The sequence below is a fragment of the Plecotus auritus genome (genome assembly GCF_963455305.1).
Source record: "Plecotus auritus genome assembly, chromosome: 6".
Taxonomy (NCBI): Eukaryota; Metazoa; Chordata; class Mammalia; order Chiroptera; family Vespertilionidae; genus Plecotus; species Plecotus auritus.
This window is the reverse complement of record NC_137773.1, coordinates 160,767,930-160,789,402: the sequence shown is the minus strand read 5'-3', so window position 1 is coordinate 160,789,402 and position 21,473 is coordinate 160,767,930. Positions and strand designations below refer to the sequence as shown.

General features: G+C 32.0%; 2 protein-coding genes across 3 annotated transcripts in view; one reads left to right on the top strand and one right to left on the bottom strand.

Moving 5' to 3' along the window:
* RARB (retinoic acid receptor beta) overlaps window positions 1–21,473 on the bottom strand; it is a 728,677-nt gene that overhangs the window by 42,061 nt on the left and 665,143 nt on the right. The window lies entirely within an intron of this gene.
* Window positions 1–21,473, top strand: part of TOP2B (DNA topoisomerase II beta) — a 63,150-nt gene that overhangs the window by 33,299 nt on the left and 8,378 nt on the right. For both annotated transcript variants that reach the window (XM_080674943.1, XM_080674942.1), the window contains 20 exons: window positions 687–825; window positions 1,164–1,321; window positions 1,437–1,562; window positions 2,332–2,442; window positions 2,522–2,627; window positions 4,123–4,232; window positions 4,564–4,656; window positions 4,748–4,862; window positions 6,252–6,373; window positions 6,574–6,722; window positions 7,263–7,494; window positions 9,580–9,714; window positions 9,912–10,112; window positions 11,390–11,585; window positions 11,730–11,821; window positions 14,700–14,855; window positions 15,010–15,093; window positions 17,368–17,562; window positions 19,862–20,006; window positions 20,231–20,398. In XM_080674943.1, coding sequence (XP_080531069.1) covers window positions 687–825; window positions 1,164–1,321; window positions 1,437–1,562; window positions 2,332–2,442; window positions 2,522–2,627; window positions 4,123–4,232; window positions 4,564–4,656; window positions 4,748–4,862; window positions 6,252–6,373; window positions 6,574–6,722; window positions 7,263–7,494; window positions 9,580–9,714; window positions 9,912–10,112; window positions 11,390–11,585; window positions 11,730–11,821; window positions 14,700–14,855; window positions 15,010–15,093; window positions 17,368–17,562; window positions 19,862–20,006; window positions 20,231–20,398 — 2,833 coding nt within the window. The remainder of the gene's footprint in view (window positions 1–686; window positions 826–1,163; window positions 1,322–1,436; window positions 1,563–2,331; window positions 2,443–2,521; window positions 2,628–4,122; window positions 4,233–4,563; window positions 4,657–4,747; window positions 4,863–6,251; window positions 6,374–6,573; window positions 6,723–7,262; window positions 7,495–9,579; window positions 9,715–9,911; window positions 10,113–11,389; window positions 11,586–11,729; window positions 11,822–14,699; window positions 14,856–15,009; window positions 15,094–17,367; window positions 17,563–19,861; window positions 20,007–20,230; window positions 20,399–21,473) is intronic.

The window sequence follows — 21,473 nt, the reverse complement described above, 5'->3', positions numbered from 1 at the left end:
ATAGGCAATATACTTCACCTCTTTTATATCTCAACATTCCAAAAAACACTTCTGTACACCTAAAATCAAACTACCCAGGATGATGAAAAATAAATAATTCCATTTGGAGCTGGTTCACTTTATTTTCTTTTTGGTAAACATGTGGTCACATATTGATTAACTGCTGAGTGACACACTATTTACAATGTTGAAATGCTCATTATCAAACTTTTTAAAGAATAAGAACTATTCATAAGTTCTTGAATTTATCCTAATGTTTCCTTCATATTAATATTTTTTATTTGTCATAGTGAATTCAAGTTTCACATTTTTGTGTTGACAGATACAGAAATGTCAGTGAATAGAATTTACAAGCTGGTAAATTCCAGGGGGGGATCAGCTTAACTGTGTTAATTTTAGCAAAATTAACTTGTGAGAAAAGCTACATATATTTCTCATGGAGTTTATTAGATTATAATTTTTTCATATCTAGTAAAATCTTTTCTTCATGTTTTTTTTATTTCAGTATAGTAACTGTCAGAGTTAGTTTCACTGTAGTTAGAATAAAATTTACTAGTGCATATCATTGTCATAATGGTTATTGTTGTGCCCTATACCTGCATAGGTAACAACTATTACGTTCATTTTAGGTAAGTGTATGAACTCCTGGCTTGTTTGTATATCATTCATTATTCTTTCATTATTAGGCCTCGAATTGTGGCATTGTAGAAAGTATCCTGAACTGGGTGAAATTTAAGGCTCAGACTCAGCTGAACAAGAAGTGTTCATCAGTAAAGTATAGTAAAATCAAAGGTATTCCTAAACTGGATGATGCAAACGATGCTGGTAAGATTTAGATTTTTAAAAAAATATTTGATTTACGTTTTTATTTATCCAGTTATAGAAATTTTTCATTTTCCACATACAGTTAGACAATAGGATTTTATGTTCAGAGTATAATTTCACTTCATTAAAATTGCTACATGTACCACATATTACTAATTTTCAGGGGATAGGAATTCAATAAAATATACAACATTTAAACTATTCTAAGCATAACATAAGATGATTATTACAGTCTTTCACTATCATCATTGCTATTATTAATTTTTCTGGCTTCATTTTTCTTATTGGTAAAATTGAGGAATGTGGAGTATATATATGTCTTTCTAAATTTCTCTCAGGTGGCAAACATTCCCTGGAGTGTACACTGATACTAACAGAGGGAGACTCTGCGAAATCACTGGCTGTGTCTGGACTAGGTGTGATTGGGCGAGACAGATATGGAGTCTTTCCACTCAGGGGAAAAATTCTTAATGTACGGGAAGCTTCTCATAAACAGGTATATGTTTGGCATATATATACACATATATACATACACATATATGACATTTTCATACTTTACTAAAATTGTTGAATTTTTAAATGTAAAATACTTTCAACTCCTTTCTGTATAGATCATGGAAAATGCAGAAATAAACAATATTATTAAAATAGTTGGTCTACAATACAAGAAAAGTTATGATGATGCAGAATCTCTGAAAACTTTACGTTATGGGAAGATTATGATTATGACTGATCAGGTTAGTTTAAAAATTGCTGCATATTTAAAACATATCTTTTTCAGATTGTCCTTTCAATGTTTGTTTTATGAGACTTGCTCCAAGATAGTACAAGTGAAAGTGATTGTACATCAATTGGGAAGAAAACATTGTTTAATGGCACTGTTTGTGTGAAGCACATTTTACATTGTCTAATTTATGGGTAACCATTTTTTTTTTGGTTATTATAAAAATGTTTTAAAATATAATAAATGTGAGAAGAGTAGAACACACTGTAGTATTAAGGAGTTGAAGCATACCTGTAAGTAGGAAGGAAATAAAAGAAAGATTAATAGATAGAATAACGGGTAATATTTCTATATGATGCATAATTTTTGATGCACAAAAACTAGGATGATTGATTAGTAAAATGGCAGTAACTGGGGAAGAACTAGAAAATTGAAAAGTATGAAAATTCATATGCATCCAACTGCTTTTCTCTTACGTCCTCTAATGAAAAGCATTTGTAGAGAAAAATCTTTAACTAAAAAAGCTGCTTAGAGTGTTAAGCAGTTGTTATGTCAAAAGAAGACTTGTGGATACCTGTTCTCCATGGACATTGCCTAGTTAAGTTGCATTATAACCATGTTGATTGTATTTCTATTCTTAAATCAGTCTTATAGTGAAATCTGGTTAAACTATTTCAATGGAATTTTGCCTCTTTGCTGCATTCAGACATTTTAAACTTTGATTATATAAGTAATTATATTTCATAAAACTATTATAGCTTTCTTTACTAATATTTATTTAGGATCAAGATGGTTCTCACATAAAAGGCTTGCTTATTAATTTCATCCACCACAATTGGCCATCACTTCTGAAGCATGGTTTTCTTGAAGAGTTCATTACTCCAATTGTAAAGGTACTATTTATATTAATATGTTTTTATACTGTTTGCTTCAAGGGTAGCAGAAAAACTAATTTTTTTTTATTAATTTAAGGCAAGCAAAAATAAGCAAGAACTTTCCTTCTACAGTATTCCTGAATTTGATGAGTGGAAAAAACACATAGAAAACCAGAAAGCCTGGAAAATAAAATACTACAAAGGTTTGTATTTTAAAATATTTAAATTTTTAAAAAATAACTAGTGACATAAATATATATTATTAAAATATTACAAAATATTTTGAAAGTTTGTCTCTTTTAGACTTTAAAAATAGCTGTTGCTGATTTTTAAATAATTGTTATGGAAAATTTTATAAAGTATAAAGAACAGTATAATGGACTTCTCATGTACTTTAACAATCACCATTTCATGGTCAATCTTGTTTTATCTAAACTCTTCTCATTGCCATCCTAATAGTTTGGAATAATTTCCAGATATTATTTCTACAATACTTTAATATGTATCACCTAAAGAATTTTTTTAAAAGTCCTTAATACCATTTTTATATCTTTCTTTAATAACTTAAAATAGTCTTAAAATCCTCCTGCTTGTATTACATTTTATAAATGTTTATAATGTTTTTATTTATTTTTTATTTTTTGAGTCAATGTCCAAACAAGGTTCACACATTACATCTGGTTGATAAGTTTCTAAAATCTTAGAATATTGTTTCTTTTTCTATATTTTTTTCTTGTAATTTATTTGTTCAAAAAGTTGGATTTTTTTGTCCTGTATAATTTTACATTCTGTATTTTGCTGAGCACCCCTGTAGTTTCATTAAATATGTAGCATGTTCCTCTGCCCCTTATTCTATGATAACTGGTAATACATTGGAGGCTTGATCAGATGAAGATTAGATTTAAGTTGCAAAAACATGTAATAGGTGGTGTTGTATATTTATATTAGGGGGCATGTAATATATGGTTTGTCTTTCTTTGTCCACTAAAATTAATCAGTTGGTCCAGGTATTGCCAGCTTGATCCATCAGCTTTTCACATAATGGTTTTAAATAACCATTGATGTTCATGATTCATTTAAAATATTTTTCAGCTTTTTTGAGATATAACTGACAAATACAATTTATGTATTCAAGGTGTACAACATGATGAGTTGATATACATATACATATCTATCACCTCACATAGTTACCTTTCTTTTTTTAAGAACATTTAACATCTACTCTCAGCAATTTTCAAGTATACAGTATAGCACTATCCTATATAATAAAAGGCTAATATGAAAATTGTCCTCTCGGGAGTTTGGGAATTTGACCGCTCGCTATGATGTGCGCTGACCACCAGTGGGCGGCGCGGAACGAAGGAAGGCCCTGGCCAGCAGCTTGGGGAAGGAAGGCCCCTATCAGCCCTGATTGCCTGCCAGGCCTAGGGACCCTACCCGTGCACAAATTTCGTGCACCGGGCCTCTAGTTAAGAATAGGCACCATGATGTTCATTAGAGCCCCAGAACTTAACATCTTATAACTGCAAGTTTGTATTCTTTGATAGACATTTCACTTTTCCCCACTTCCCAACCCTCTGGCAACCACCATCTCTTCCCTCTTTGAGTTCAACTTTTTTGGTTTCCACATTTAAGTGATATTATACAGTATTTGTCTTTGTCTCTCTTATTTTCATTTTCATTTTTTAAATTGTGCAGGGTTGGGTACCAGTACAGCTAAAGAAGCAAAGGAATATTTTGCTGATATGGAAAGGCATCGCATCTTGTTTAGATATGCTGGGCCTGAGGATGATGCGGCCATTACGTTGGTAATAAAGCAAATTTTAAAAAGTCTGCTTTTATATCCACCCCCCTACCTCCTATACCTTTCTTCCCAGTCTGGGTTTTCCTACAATAAGTCTCTTTTGAATTCTTATGCCCAAACTCGTCAATTTTAGTGTTTTTCTTGCACCTGTGCCCCTGATTATGCCCTGTTTTCAGAGTTCTTTCATGAAAAACCCCTGTTCAAGTGTATTTTTTATTAAAAGCATATTGGAAAAACCAAATTTCTCAGAAATTAATGTTTTTTGCCTTTATAACTTTTAATTTTATAATGAAATTATTTTGTAATATGTGAAATAATTTCCTGGAATCTTTCAGGCATTCAGTAAAAAGAAGATTGATGACAGAAAAGAATGGTTAACAAATTTTATGGAAGATCGGAGACAGCGTAGGTTACATGGATTACCAGAGGTTAGTCATATAGAGTGGTGATCTGGGGGAAGAAGGAGACTAAAACTGATAAAGTTATAATGATAATATTGCTATATAACTTTTTTCTTAGCAATTTTTATATGGCACAGCAACAAAGCATTTGACATACAATGATTTCATCAACAAGGAATTGATTCTTTTCTCAAACTCAGACAATGAAAGGTCTATACCATCTCTTGTTGATGGTAAGTAGCTGTCATTTCAAATTTTTTCTCATTTTTGTACATTATTGAGTATAGCTTAATTTCATATGCTTTAAGTCATCCCAGGAATAAATCTTAAAATCCATAAATTGTTTAAGAAATATTTTCATAGTACTGAAATATTTTATATTTCTTAATTTGAATCTTTTAAAACCCCTTTTGAATTTTTCAGGAAAATTAACTTACGGCAAATTTTAAAAGCCCTTGACCCAAGTTGATTGCAGACTTCCTAAAATAAATAGTAAAATGGGATTTTAATAACTTCTAAAATATTTATCAGAGACTAAATTTTAAAAACCCTTTAGAGTTCAAAACTTTAACTTATTTTACTCAACAAAATAAAAGTTTATAAACTACCTTGTGATTAGAGCACATTTTGGTCTTCTATCTAGCACTTTTAAATTTTCATTTTATAACTTTTAGCAAGTTAGTTGATCTTTGTGTTCCTTGGTTTTTCAGCTAATAGCAGATGATTGTACCTGTCCATCAAGTTCTAGCTTTAAGTTATATCCCTTCTATGAAGTCTTCCTTAACAATTTTAGTGTAAATTAGTCTCAGATGCCTAAACTTTGTCAGTAATTGTGTGCCTATTATTTTATTTGTGTTAATTTTGCCTTCTCAATTAGATTATAAAATTCTGAAGGAAAGGGACCATGTTTATCATCCTCTTGTTTCTACAATGCTTTGGGCCCACGATGATGATGACGATAGCTAGCATATACTGAAAATTTATTACTGTGCTCATTGGTCTAGAACAAGAAGAATGATAAGGAAGCAGAATGCTTTGCTTGCATTATCTCAATGTAATCCTTATGATCACCCTATTAGGAAGGTAATTATTTCTAATACACTGATGAGGACACTGAGCTTACTGGTTTAGTAATTTGTGCAAAGGCACATGATAAATGGCCTAGTTAAGAAGAGTATCCAGATTAGTAAGATTCTAAGCCCTGCATTCTTAACTACCACATACATCTCTCATTTGTAAGGGCTATCCTGATTTAGGATACTCGAATCATAGTTTCAGACTTATTGATGGTTTGCTGCTCCTTTAATTACAACTGCCATTTTGGACATGTGAGTGTTCGGCATTTTCTATGAAAGAAGCTTGATGATACTGAGCAGTTTAAGACCAAAAGATGGTCTTTCAATTGATACTTCATTTTTGGAATAGATTGAAATATCAAAACATGTTAGTTTATACTTACTTTGTTATAGAATCTCAGTTATTTTCAGTCAGTAATTTTTCAAAAACAAACTATATCTTTCCTTTTCTTTCTTGAATATTAGGACATTTTTGTCACTAAAAGAAATATTACAACTACATTTTCGGTAATATTTTTAAAAGAGAATTATTCTTTTTCAAAATAGGCTTTAAACCAGGCCAACGAAAAGTTTTATTTACCTGTTTCAAAAGGAATGACAAACGTGAAGTAAAAGTTGCCCAGTTGGCTGGATCTGTTGCTGAGATGTCTGCTTATCATCATGGAGAAGTAAGAATTAAGTTTGCAATCAGTTGAGAACTATGCTTACAGACGTGAAGAATGACAATGAAGCATAATGAAATACTTTTTCTTTTATAAGGTCTTTGAAAATGTAAAAGAATTGAGTTTGGATTTTAATAAAATTAGGGAATACCTACAGATAATTAAAGTTTAGAATATTAATATTATGTTCTGTTTCTATTCTATAGCAAGCACTGATGATGACTATTGTGAATTTGGCTCAGAACTTTGTGGGAAGTAACAACATTAACTTGCTTCAGCCTATTGGTCAGTTTGGAACTCGCCTACATGGTGGCAAAGATGCTGCAAGCCCTCGTTACATTTTCACAATGTTAAGGTAACAGTTTGCTGATGTAATGGTATCAAGTTCTATTTGAAGTTTGTTGGAACTAACTAAATGGTTAATAGAATTGTAATTATGGAGAAGTATCATTGGGGATTGTTGAGGATAAATATTTTAAATTATTTGATAGTAAATAGAATGAAGTTTGTTGATATAAATTTTTATGAATTATTGGTGAAATCAGTCCTAATGAATGTAAGGATTTTTCAGACCCAACTTAACTTTTTAGGCTGAAGATGGGTTTTGTGACTTAGACAGAGTTAGAGGAAATTCTTAAAAAGTTATTTATCAATATTAAGAATTTAGGTAGGTAAGTATGGAAGTAAAATTGGGTTATCTTATTCTAGCTTTATGCCTCAGAGAAATGTATTTGGTAATAAGGCTAGGTCAGTGTTACTATGAAGCACATGTAATCAAAATTTAAAAAATGCATTCTTTTAAAAATATTTTTTGAAATGTAGTTTTTAATTGTGTATTAAATTTTATTTCCAAAAACCATGACTTTTTTTCCATATATTTTTTCCCTTTTATTAGCTCTTTAGCAAGACGGCTTTTTCCTATTGTCGATGACAACCTGCTTAAATTCCTTTATGATGACAATCAACGGGTAGAGCCTGAGTGGTATATTCCCATAATTCCTATGGTTTTAATAAATGGTGCTGAGGGCATTGGTACTGGCTGGGCATGTAAATTACCCAACTACGATGCTAGGGAAATTGTAAACAATGTCAGAAGAATGCTAGATGGCTTGGATCCTCATCCCATGGTAATTATTTAGAATTTGTTGCTTATATTGCTTATTTAAAAAACAACAACGTGTAAACTACAGAGTCCTGTCATTTTAAAAAAGTAATGGAACCATTTTTATTTTAGAACATATTATAGACAATAACTATTTTATTAGTATTCAATTAGATATGTGCTTATTGTAAAAGATACAAACTTTGGAAAAAGCCTGGTCCTAGAGATAAGGCTTATGGGGAAACACTAATGAAATATATAAATACTCAGTATTTCAGGCTTTCATATCTAAACTATATAGAGAATAATGTTTTTATGACAAAGTTATGTAACTTTAACATGTTTCCAAACTACTGACCCATGCTTAACAACACCTGATATTTTTAATTTTGCCCTTTTTTTATACCATTCACTGTGTTTAGTTCTTCCCCAAAATGCCACTCAAGAGAAACCTCTCAAGAAAGTGTCTATCTTGAGACACTTTCACATGATTTAAAATCATCTGGAAATTTTCTTTTTCTCATGATATTTAAATAAAGGTATTTTGTATTTTTTTTTTTTTTTTACAAAATGGTAGTGCTCATTGTAGAAAATATAAGTAAGCCAAGAGAAAAATGTACTTAATAAACCCACCATGTAGAAACAAACTTAATATTTTAATGTATTTCTTGCCAAGTTTTATTTTTGTATTTTAAAACAAAACAAAAATTAGATTATGTGTATGATTTACTCATGTTTACTCAAAATGTTTTCCCCCTTAAATACTTTATATTACCAAAAAATATAACAGAAGCCATCAAACTATTTTATGATTATAGTATTTATTTTCATCCTTTCAGCTACATTTTAGGGTATTTTATTCCATGTATTGACCAGTGCTTCTTGTGTATCTAATATATCTATTTATTTACCAATCTGTTTCTATCCACCAATTTATCTATCTTTGAGACAATGTGCTAAGTGGTGAGAGAAAAAATTGTGATCTCTGTCTTCAAAAAGATGATCTGTTGTCAAGACAAGACATTGAGGCATGAAGTTTGCAGGGACAAAAGATAGTTGCTCAGTGTGCCAGAAGAAATGTCCTGTGCTACATGCCCAACTTCTTAGTGATATAACAAATATCAATTTTAAAAAGAGGGGGAGAGAGCACTTGTAATTAGGTTGAGAAAGATGAGTAACATTTATATAAATGAATGGGGTGTGTGGAGCTGAATATGTGTTAGGGCTGCTGGATAGAGTGAATGAAAGTGAAGAATATTCACAATATTCAAGCAAAATGTGGAAGAAGAGTAGTGGTCTGGAAGGCAAATCATTGGAGAAAATTTAGATTGGGTAAAGACTGTGGAAGGCTTTCAAAGTAATGTCCAAGCAGTTGGAAATGAAAGGGTTATTAATCTAGGGCAGTGGTCAGCAAACTCATTAGTCAGCAGAGCTAAATATCAACAGTACAACGATTGAAATTTCTTTTGAGAGCCAAATTTTTTAAACGTAAACTATATAGGTAGGTACATTGTTATTAACTTAATTAGGGTACTCCTTCAATCGCTGTGTACGTGCACGCCCGCATGTGGTATTTTGTGGAAGAGCCACACTCAAGGGGCCAAAGAGCCGCATGTGGCTCACAAGCCGCGGTTTGCCGCTCTGTTGACTAATGAGTTTGCCGACCACTGGGGTAGGGGCTTAATCACAAGGAACAGCAGCAGCCTGTAATTATTGGAATTGAGAGTCTATCAGTGGTCGGCAAACTCATTAGTCAACAGAGCGGCAAACCGCGGCTCACGAGCCGCTGTTTGCCAACCACTGATCTAGGGGAAAAGGAGGTGTGGAGACAATAAGCTGGAGGATAAAAAGTACTATTCGAGGAAGACTAAGAAAGATGATTCTAAGGTTTTGCGATTGGGGGATAGATTATTTTAACAGAAGCTGTGAATTCAAGACTGAGTGATTTTTTTTTTTTAATTTGGAGAGGGACTTTGGAGGATGAGGAATTGAATTTCAGTCATGCTCATCTGTCAGTAGCAGTAGACCACAGACTTAGAGGCATTCAAATGTGGTATTGGCACATAGGACAGAAGTCAAAGCTTTAAGTTATTTTTATTTTTCTCTACAGCTTCCAAACTACAAAAACTTTAAAGGAACCATCCAAGAACTTGGTCAGAACCAATATGCAGTCAGTGGTGAAATTTTTGTGGTGGATAGAAATACAGTAGAGATTACAGAGCTTCCAGTCAGGACTTGGACACAGGTTAGTATAAGTATGTGAGCTGCCTGTGAAGAGGGATTGCATTAAGTAGTTCTTTCTGGTAAGAATATGCATGATTCCAGGTTTCCCTTCCCCCTCCCCCCCCCACAGGTACTGAGAATTTTTTAAAAATTGCATGTCTTGTGGTATGAGAATATGAGTGTGTCGAAAAGCATTACTTATTGTTAAATCTTTTATAGGTATACAAAGAACAGGTTTTAGAACCTATGTTAAATGGAACAGATAAAACACCAGCATTAATTTCTGATTATAAAGAATATCATACTGATACAACTGTGAAATTTGTGGTGAAAATGACTGAAGAGAAACTAGCACAAGCAGAAGCTGCTGGATTGCACAAAGTTTTTAAACTCCAAACTACTCTTACTTGTAATTCCATGGTAACTATTAAGATTTACTATTAATTTAACTTTTCTCGCATGCCATACGTTGCATTTTTGTAATTGGTTTCATGATGTGAGTGGCTATAGTTAACACTGAATACAGTTCCCTCCTCTCCCCCCATACATTTGCTGTACATTTATTTCTTTTCCTCTACTGTTATCTACTACTCTTAATCCCAACTGTGCATTTGTGCATTTGGGCTTGAACATTCAGGATGCACATACTGACTAAAAGTTAGTTATGAGAGTGATTGTTGCAGGCTTTTCCTCTGCCTTATGCCTGTCTCCATTAGCATTTTAATTATCTCCTCATAACTCCAATCTGCCCTATTAAACTTGTGTATTTGTGTTTTTATATAGTTGTAGAGGAAGATAGGAAGTTAATATGTATGTTTACCCTTGTTCCATCCCCATCCATTCCAATTAGCTTTTAGATTTAAAGAAGAGTAAAAGAAAAAATCCAGCAATTGGCCAAAACCGGTTTGGCTCAGTGGATAGAGCGTCGGCCTGCGGACTGAAGGGTCCCAGGTTCGATTCCGGTCAAGGGCATGTAACTTGGTTGCGGGCACATCCCCAGTAGGAGGTGTGCAAGAGGCAGCTGATCGATGTTTCTCTCTCATCGATGTTTCTAACTCTCTATCCCTCTTCCTTCCTCTCTGTAAAAAAATCAATAAAATATATTAAAAAAAAAAATCCAGCAATTGTACAGTGTCTGAGAAAGAGTACCATAAAAAATGTCAAGAAAAGCTGACAAAAAGAAGAAAAAGGATAGAGAATAAAATTTCAAAAAAAAATTGAGGAAGTTTGGGTGAATTATATCACAATTATAAAAACAGAGAGGCAAATGCACATCCATTGAGTATATAGGAGAGAGAACTTGTAGATTTAAAAATTTTAAATTTAGAGATAGAATGTGTTTATTTTTAGTTGGAAAAAAATTAACAAATTTAAACTTAGAGATAGAATATGTTTACTTTTAATTGGAAAAATGTTTTTCTTAGGTGGTTTTATAGCCACATTAAGTAACCTTTTTAAAGAACCTATATTTATCTTTCAAAATTATTTCTATTTAAAATATTTTCACAGTTTTGAGAATTGAGCTCATCAGTCACTAAAGGAATATTTACAGAAATGTACTTAATAGTTTTGGCTTTTAGGGGTGGTGTGTGATTAAATAAGTGTATTATGATTTTAAATACTGTAGATGTCACATAAGTTAAAAATACCAGTACAGATTTATATAATCTTCAAAAACTTTGTGCTTTGCTTATTAGGTACTCTTTGATCATATGGGATGTCTGAAGAAATATGAAACTGTGCAAGACATTTTGAAAGAATTCTTTGATTTACGATTAAGTTATTATGGTTTACGTAAGGAGTGGCTTGTAGGGATGTTGGGAGCAGAATCTACAAAGCTTAACAATCAAGCTCGTTTCATTTTAGAGAAGATACAAGGGAAAATTACTATAGGTAAGACACAACTTTTAAAAATTTGAACATTAGTTAAAATGGAAAAATTCTTTATTAAATAGAAGACATTTTTATCAGTAGAATATAAACAAATACAAATTGAATCTCTTTTCTTGATCCTAACTTTATTTTTCCCTCACATAGAGAATAGGTCAAAGAAAGATTTGATTCAAATGTTAGTCCAGAGAGGTTATGAATCTGACCCAGTGAAAGCCTGGAAAGAAGCACAAGAAAAGGTAATCATTTGCAGAACAAGACATTCAGAGAAGCTTTTAAAAGCAACTTCCAAAACAAACAAAAAACCCAACCCTTAAAACTTAAATTTAGTACTTCTTAAGGTGTTAAGTTGTCTGTTTGGAGACTGAAGTCTTCTGTTTATCCACAGAACAGATACAGTACAGGAATTTGCAGTGCACACCCACCACAAAGCACTTTGCCAGTGTGACTCAACCAGGGCCTGGAGAAATGACTCCAGGTGTGAGAAGGTAGCTCAGTCTCCTTGGCCTTTTTTCTGAGCCTGCCATTAAAGGGTGTCAGTTATGGTGGTGGTTTTTGTGAGCTGCATGCATATTATCTGGGAAATATACTGGTAGTACATAAATAAGTTTACACTGGTCATTCTCTGGTCACAGCATCGTTATCTAGTCACCATTCACTTGATCTGGTTTCAATTTTTTCTGGGAAGAGTAGAGACAAAATGTTCAATATTATAGTATTTATCGAGTACCATCTGTATTCTGTCCTGTGCTTAGATCTTTGGCTGAGATTTAAACCCTGGAACTTGAGATTAAAAGTCTGATGTTTTAATTAAATTGTCCATTTCAGATCATAAAGTACTAATATTAGTTCAGTGAATGGAATATTGAACTTTGAGATTCCCCTCAAGAATTAGTTTCTTGCTGTCTTGCATAATTAAAGGAAAATTTTAGAAAGGCAATACAACATTGTTGTTGAGAACACAAATGTACAAAAGGAAGAAAATTGGAAATGATTAATTTTTGATACATAATTAGACTATTGTGTACATATGATACTGATGTTAGCATCTTTAAAATACAGTTATGATCATGTGATATAACTGGAACTGAAACTTTAAACTTCCCTATACTTATGAGTTCTCAACCATACTGTTTTTCAGATTTTTCACCAAACTGTATTGAAATGCTGCTTTCATTTACACTATTATAGCTTTTTTCAATTTTGAACAGATAATAGAATACTATATATTAGAGTGAGAAAAATTTGAATAAATTATATATTTTGCAAATCATCATATTAAGATAATAGGCTAATTCATCATTTGAGGAAAAAGGGGTAGGATAAGATGGGGAGCATTCAGAATTAAGATAACCCAACAAGCATTTTGCTTTCCTTTCAATGTGTTTTACTGCATTCGTAACCCCCAAGTTATAGTTTATATACTAATTTGTCCTTCTGTATCACTGTTAGTTTAAACTGTATCATAAAAAAAAAATCAACTAGTGAGCTAATGAATTTAATGCTTAGTTTTAAAAGATATGTGTTTAGAGTTTGAGAATGCCCTTCTGTTGGAAATAGACTTCATAGATAAAACCTAGTACTTGGTTTTAATAATTCATTGCCACCATCAGAATTTGCTCAGCATCTTGGTCATGGGTTCATTTTGTGGGTTCCATTTGTGGGTTCAGGTAACAAAAGGAGCACCTTTACAAGCCTGTCCTATTGTGTAGAATTTGGATGAGAGAGAATTATAAAACATAATTAGAAGATTATAGTATATATTTTTTTCAAAATCATAGTACAATTTGGTCATTGAAACTTGAAAAGTTTTTTTATATTTTAATTTCTGAAAGTATCCTTAGTCATCTTCATGTTAACAATGATAGATAAACATATTTTAGAGTGCTCGGTAACAAATAATACTCCAGTGTCATCAAAACCTAGAGCAAATATACTTTGTAAAGTATGGGTCTAAACAGGATTTTATGACACTCTGATAGTATTTTTTAGTAGTGTAACAACCTAAATATTCCATAGCAGCACACTGTTTCATGATGAATTTTTAAAACTTATCACAAGTTATCTAGGTACCCATTAATGATCTATCAGCTGAACAACAGTATTCCTTATTTGGCTGCTGTTGCTTAATTTCACAGTTTTGTTTATGTAATGCGGCATCTTGCTTTACAATTTTTTTACTTTTCTCCTTTTGTTGCTAAAGTATATTTACTTAAACTTGACTTTGTTTATATGTATTATTTTACTGAACATTTTAAATTAAAAGGTAAAACTTTTTTTTTTTTTCTCTTTTGGTTACCAAAAGTGAACTTTTTGTTTAATGGAGTGTCATGGTTAACTCAGTCATTTTTAATTATCTGAGTGCCTTAAACAATTTAGATGCAGTTTTATGTAATGGCTGTTATTATTTAAAAAGATTTAAAGGTAATGTCACCCACAATTTCTGTTAAATTCATTGGATTTTGAAATTTGGTATTAACATGAGGATTTTTTATTGCAATCCTTTCTTGTGAAGAAGACCTTATGAGTCAAACTTTAGAATAGCCCTCATAATTCAGACTCTCACTCAACAGCTCTTAAATTCTTAAGTGAATTTTCTTAGTCCTTACCTGACTAGCCTTGCTTTATAGAATTTTTATAAAGAATTCATCCTTAGAGAATTGACTGTACCTTAGCATATTTAGTATAACTGTAAAACATTTTTCACAAGTGACATTTATTTTGGGTTTCAAATTGTTCATTCACTCACTGACATAAAAATCTGACAAGATGCAGTGATAAAACTTTAGTTCCACTCTATTAATTTTGTGTCTTTTCATTTTGTGAATTATAGTGCATGGGCAATACAGTTAATTTTTTTATCATATTCCTGGATGAATAGGGACTGAATATACCACTCCTTTTGAAGACTTTATTATACATTTTTAGAACATTCAAGCTTTTTATAGGAAATATATTTTTAGGTAATTGTGCAGATAATCTAAAATAACTCCACTAACTGAAGATGTAGCACTAAGAATATAGCATTAATGGAATTTTTAAATCCGTATTCAATAAAATTCAACAATGATTTGATGCTATACAGGACTTTAATACAAAGTTTATTATTTTTTACAGGCAACAGAAGAGGAAGAAACACAAAACCAGCATGATGATAGTTCCTCTGATTCAGGAACTCCTTCAGGCCCTGATTTTAATTATATTTTAAATATGTCTCTGTGGTCTCTTACTAAAGAAAAAGTTGAAGAACTGATTAAACAGAGAGATTCAAAAGTATGAACTTTTGTGGGTTAAATAATTTGAAACTATTTCAGTGCTATCCATATCTTTGTTTTTCTTTTTTCAAAAAGATATATTTTGGTTTACCGTTTATACATTTTTTTCTATTATCAGATATTTAAAATCATACTACTTCTTTTTATCATAGGGGCGAGAGGTCAATGATCTTAAAAGAAAATCTCCTTCAGATCTTTGGAAAGAAGATTTAGCAGCATTTGTTGAAGAACTGGACGTAGGTTAAGTTTCTATCTATAATAATAGAAGTATAATATCCTAATTAGACTGGACGTCCTTCCGGACATCCTTCCTTCCCGAAAAAGCCACAGCGGGCGGGGGCCATGGCAATGGGCAGGGGCCGTGGCGGCAGTGGTGGGTGGGAATCGGGGCCAAGGCCCTTGCACGAATTTCGTGCATCGGGCCTCTAGTTAAGACATATTTAGGAAAGTAATATTCATGAAACCAGAATGAAAATTCTTTTTAATTATCTCAATTTCCTTTAACTCTGTGAAGTTAATGTGTGTATAAGCTGCATTAGGATTAAGCTTCTGTGAAGTTACAAAGAAAAGTTATGAATGAATATATAAAGCTATGGGGTTGAAATTTAGGATAAATTAAATACTAATACTTTCTACCAGTTAAGAATTTTATTAACTGACTTCAAATTAGCTTGATTCAGTTTAATGTTTTTCCTCCAAAGAGCAGTTATCATGTATATATGATAGGATATAGATACTTTGATTTTCAGAAAAATAGAATGATGATCTCTTTGGGCTTATAACAGAAAAAAATTAATAGTTTTTGTTGTAACTTATTTTTCTCCAGGTAGAATTCTAATTTAAAAAATAAAAATGTAGAGAAAGATATAAAATTGGCCAATTTGTTTTTAATCAATTAACTCAATATTTTAGAATCAAATTTATGTAGCAATATCATCATCTGATTTTGAGTAGCACAAGGTAATTACGATTTATTATTATTCATGTGAGATATATATATATATATATATATATATATATATATATATATATATATATTTTTACTTTTTAGCTGTTTCATTCATTTATTGTCCATATACTCTAGTTTTATTTTCATGGCCTAAATCAAAATTAGAACTGTTAAGGATGAGTGTGGTATATTAGTTGCCTACTAAAATTTCTGGAATATTTTAGTTGTTCATGGGTTCTCTTATTAATCTTTCAAGTGCCACAAGTATGTCTTAGTTTATGCTTTTCTTCTACTGTTAATGAATTAAGCTTTTAAAAAATTTGAGACCCTTTATATCTACTGACTTATACATTTAAAAATTAAATAGGAAACAATCCATTAAATATGAAATAAACATATATATACACAAAGGGAAAGTATTATTCCTAATTAATATTAATGAAATCTAATAATTGCTTTAAATTTGATCACTATTAACATGAGAAAACTTTTTGTGGTTATGCCTATAAATGTCCTTATTGAAAAGGCACCACTCAAAACAATCCCAGTGAATAATACTGCTCTTTCACTTTTAATCTGTCACCTTATTTTATTATTTGATAGTTAGCAAAGTAGGTCCAAACAGTGAATTTATTTTGGATATGGTTTTGTTACATTGAAAATATTTAGACTTAATTTTCATGTTGATCAGTGTCATTTAAGATCTAATGATAAAACTAATTGAATCTCTATTCTATGTTGGCACTGTAATCCTCAGAATGATTCCCACCACCAAAACAAATGAGAGAGGTTATTTATTATTAACCTATTATATAGATGAAGATCCTGAAGCTTAGAGAGGTTAAGTAACTGGCTTAGAGAGGGATTATATCATTATGGTTAAGAGCAATTACTTATCCTCGCAGTGTTCCAGTTTCCTTATCCATAAAATGGGGGTCACATGATTTTTAAAGTCTAGCACATAGTAGGTGCTTTATGAGTTATTTACCAAGGATTTATAGCTAATAAATGGAAGAGCTAAGATTGAAATCGAGATCTGTCTGATTTCAAAGCTTATGTTATTTCTGTTAAGCTATCATGTTATAAGAATTTCTTAACTCTTCAAAACATTAAGATGGCCCTTTTAATTTTCATACTTTCTGACTTTGTTTATGAACAGTTTTTTTTCCTGTTATGGCTAAAGCAATAGTAAAGAATAACTTCATATTTAACATAATTGCCTTTTTGTATGATTTGCTAGAATTCTGATGATACCACATCATCAGAAGTCTTGATTTCATAATACAACCTTGGGTCCTAGAATTGGAGGAGACCATGTAGGTCATTTATTCACTACCCTCTTGTACTACAAATAAGCTAGACAGACTTGGGGCTACAACCCAGGTCTTCTACTTAGAATTATTATTTTTCCCATTACTTTATCTTAAATCACTTGAAAGGAAAGCTTTATTCCTACTGAGTGAATAAAATTAGTTTTAATTTTTTATGCAGTAGGTATTATCTTTCCTAATGTTATGTATGCACCTGTTCTCACTCTGCCTCCTTTATAATTATATTTCAGAAAGTGGAAGCGCAAGAACGAGAAGATTTAATGGCTGGAATGGCCGGAAAAGCAATAAAAGGTAAAGTTGGCAAACCTAAGGTGAAGAAACTTCAATTGGAAGAGACAATGCCCTCACCTTATGGCAGGAGGATAGTTCCCGAAATTACTGCTATGAAGGCAGATGCTAGCAAAAAGTTGCTGAAGAAGAAAAAGGTATGACATATCTCTTGTTTAGCTCATTGGCCCACCTCCATAATGATGTATATATGTATTTTAATTCACTATTTGCTTAAATAATGCTTTTCTTGTTTCTAATATATTCACTTGTGATGGGAAATCATTTGTTCTATGAGAGCAGTTGACCCAAAGAAGGAAAACATTAGTCAAGGAACCACATATGTAAAGAGTTACCTACTTGATTTCATTTTTTAAAGTGAGAGATAGAAATACTCTATTCAGCAGCATTCTAAATGAAAATCATGGAATAACAAAAAATACATATTAAATTTAAAATATAAACTTTATTACTATATCATGACCAATTAAGAAAGTTTTACAGTGGAAAAGGATTTGTTTGGCTATTAAAATAAGCTATCATGTTTTACTATTTATTTGTTTTTACTATTAGTTAAAAAATCATCAAGTACATCTTAGGTCATTGGCATTGATTGGTACTATTGAGGATTTAAAAGTATGAGACTTACACCCTCCAACATATGGGCAAGAGTTAGCTAGAAGAAGGAAACATTGAGAATATTGTTCAGAGTGGAGGAAAAAGGAGGGCATGATGTTCTGAAAGAGGCTAATTTTTCTGGCCATATTGATCTTAGAACTCAGGTGATAGATAGATAGATAGATAGATAGATAGATAGATAGATAGATAGATAGATAGATAGATGTGCCCAACAGTGTAATTAGAGCTTGGAAAATGAGCCTAAGAGCTGGAATGAGAGATTGGTGCGTTTTCTGTACAGAGCTAAGATTCTAAGTTTAGAAGCACTGTGATATCAGAGAGATCACTCTCTTCTATTGTTCTAATAAACTGAGGTCTCTACTGCTTCCCTCTTAACCTGGCTCCCCATCACACACAGGTTAATGTAAACATGCACTTGCTTTCTCCTTAGGGAAATGTCTCCTCTCTTCTTTAGTTGGTGTTTGTCAGGTTTAGTTCTCAGCACTGTTCTCTTCACCTTACATAGTTCTCTTGAATAACATAATCTATGCCCAGAGCTTTTCCCACTCATGTAGTGACTCTTAAATCTATGTCCCTAAGCTTCTCAGGAGTGCCAAGCTACTATAGCTATTTGAATATCCAAAGCCCCTCAAACTCAGCATTTCTGAAACTGGACTTACCCTGATTTCAAAACCACCTTTTCCACCTCTGTACTTTATCTCAGTTACTAGCACTATCAGCCATCACTAACATAAGCCAAAAACTTTCCCATATAATCAGTAACTAAATCATAATGACTTCTTATGAAGCAATTCTGAAATCTATCTCCTTATCTTAGTTCCCATTAGCACTGTCTTAGGATTTGATGTTTTCTCTGAGATAATTTAAAGGGGTCCTCTTCACTAGTCTTCCTATCTGTAGTCATCTAATCAGGACTTCTACCTTTTTCCACTTCGTTCCTGTGGCAGGAGGATTTTGTAATCTCTTACTACTAGAGTAATATTTCCAACAGTAAGTCTGATTATTATACAAATGCTTAAAAGGTTTCAGTGACTCCCCACTGAATACACACAGACTCCTGTACACAGTGATTTAGCCCCTGCATGCCTTCCTGTGTTTCTGTATGACTAATCTTTCCTCTTACCTTGCCTTGAATCCTAGCAGACTATTAGTAATCTTCTAAATAATGTGGTGATTCATGCTCTGTGTCTTTTGCCAGGATGCTCTTCCTTCCTTCCCACCTGGCAAACATGATTTCTTCAAAACCCAATCAGAAAGGCCCCTCACAGAGTCTTCCCTGACCTTGCCCTAGGCAGAGTTGCTCACTCCTCCCTATGGGTCACTGTTCTATCTCCTTGTATATTTATTTGTATTGTAATGACTGTGTCCTCTCTCTCTCAATAATCCTAGTCAGAGGACCTTGTCTTATAATGCCTAGCAGTGCATGACTTGTGTTGCTTATTTTCCCTCAATCTGAAGATTTTTTTCTAGTACATAGAGACCACAACTATAGCAACTTATTTTGCAGGTAACTTTTGGTGTACTTAGCTATTGGTCTTAATGTCCCATTGATAATCAAAAGCGGCCTTATTTTTTTATGGTTGCTTTTAAGTAGATGTCATATCATGGTGCGTACCAGATTAGAGTGGTAAGCAATACCATAAAGTAAAATATGGTCTGATCAAAGTTATCTGTTAAGACCTCAATGAATTACATTTTATTTTTTTTACTCACTTAATATGAAGAAGCAATATATTGGCTGGAAATATATCTCTAAAGTACATAGTATTAATTTAACTTTCATTTTATTCATGGTTTTTCTTTTCTTTTAATGTGTAGGGTGATCTTGATACCACAGCAGTAAAAGTGGAATGTGATGAAGAATTCAGTGGAACACCAGTAGAAGGCACAGGAGAAGAAGCACTGATCCAGGCAGTGCCTATAAATAAAGGTCCCAAACCCAAAAGGGAGAAAAAGGAGCCTGGTGAGGATTTTTAAAGAATTTTTTTGTGTGAAAAAAATCTGTATATAGAAAGTATTACTAGATTCTTTTGATTGTCCTTTTTTTCTAATAGTTTAACTAATATCTCCAATGTTCATCAACATTTGTTATGTTATAATGAACTTTTCATTATAACAGTTTTATTTTTGCTAATTATATTTGTATAAGTGTTGATACATGTATCATTGTTGTTCTTTTGGTTTTAGGTACCAGGGTGAGAAAAAGAAAAGCATCTACATCATCTGGCAAACCTAGTGCAAAGAAAGTGAAGAAACGGAATCCTTGGTCAGATGATGAATCCAAGTCAGAAAGTGACTTGGAAGAAACAGAACCTGTGGTTATTCCAAGAGATTCTTTGCTTAGGAGAGCAGCTGGTATTGTGATACATTTTATATTCATTTTACTGTATATTATAGTTTGACCAAGTTAGTGTTACTCATATAAGTTGGTATTGTTAGTGTTACCAATATAACTAAAGGGCTACACCATTAGTTTTTCAGAAGTTATAGTTCAAGAAGACAGAAATTTCCTTACGGAATTATCTTTTTTAGCAAAGTTGGACATAAAACAAATTTCCCTAAAATGAATCATGTTTTCTTTTATTGTTTCTATTAAATTTATTGGGGTGACATTGGTTAATAAGATTATATAGGTTTCAAGTATACATTTCTATGATACATGCATGATCTGTATATTGCATTGTGTGCCCACCACCCAAAGTCAAATTGTTTTCTTATTGATGTTTATTATATTTTATCAATAGTTTGAAGATTTTGGTTAAAAGAAAAGAAGTATTTTTATTTTGGTAGTATTCCAAGAGTGGTGGGTCAATAGTAGTACTTCATCGTTTTGTTTTTGTTTAGTTGTCTGTTCCTTGTATCTATAAGGGAGTCTGATTCCAGTCACTTGGCATAATTTAGATAATTGCAGTCATAGTTAGGCTGCAGATTTCCATTTTTTTTATTATATATATTGCCGTTAAGCATGTGATTTGATCATGTCTGAGTATTCATTAACTTGAAGTTTTCAAATAATTTAAAACTGATACATGTCCTATTTTATAGATACTTCTCAAAATTTAAGTCCTACCTAATTTATGTAAAATAAGTAATAGAGCATTATGGTTGTTTTACCTTTGGAAGATACTTTTTAAATTATATCTCAGGCCTTACATTTTTTGGTTTTCTAATCACGAAGTGATTGAATTTCTTTTCCTAATGTGTATAAGTAGTGCAATATATGTGGATTTTTACAATGTGCAACTTAAGTTCCGTGAAAATTAATTCAAATTATGTTTTTTCCATATATCTGGAATGAAGTAAAAACTTCTACAGTATCCAAATGATTTTTAAATTTTATTTCATAGCATATGCTAGAAATTATAATAAAACTTATTTGTAGTATACCAATATGCCTTTTCCCATAGCAGATACCTTTTTTAATACATTA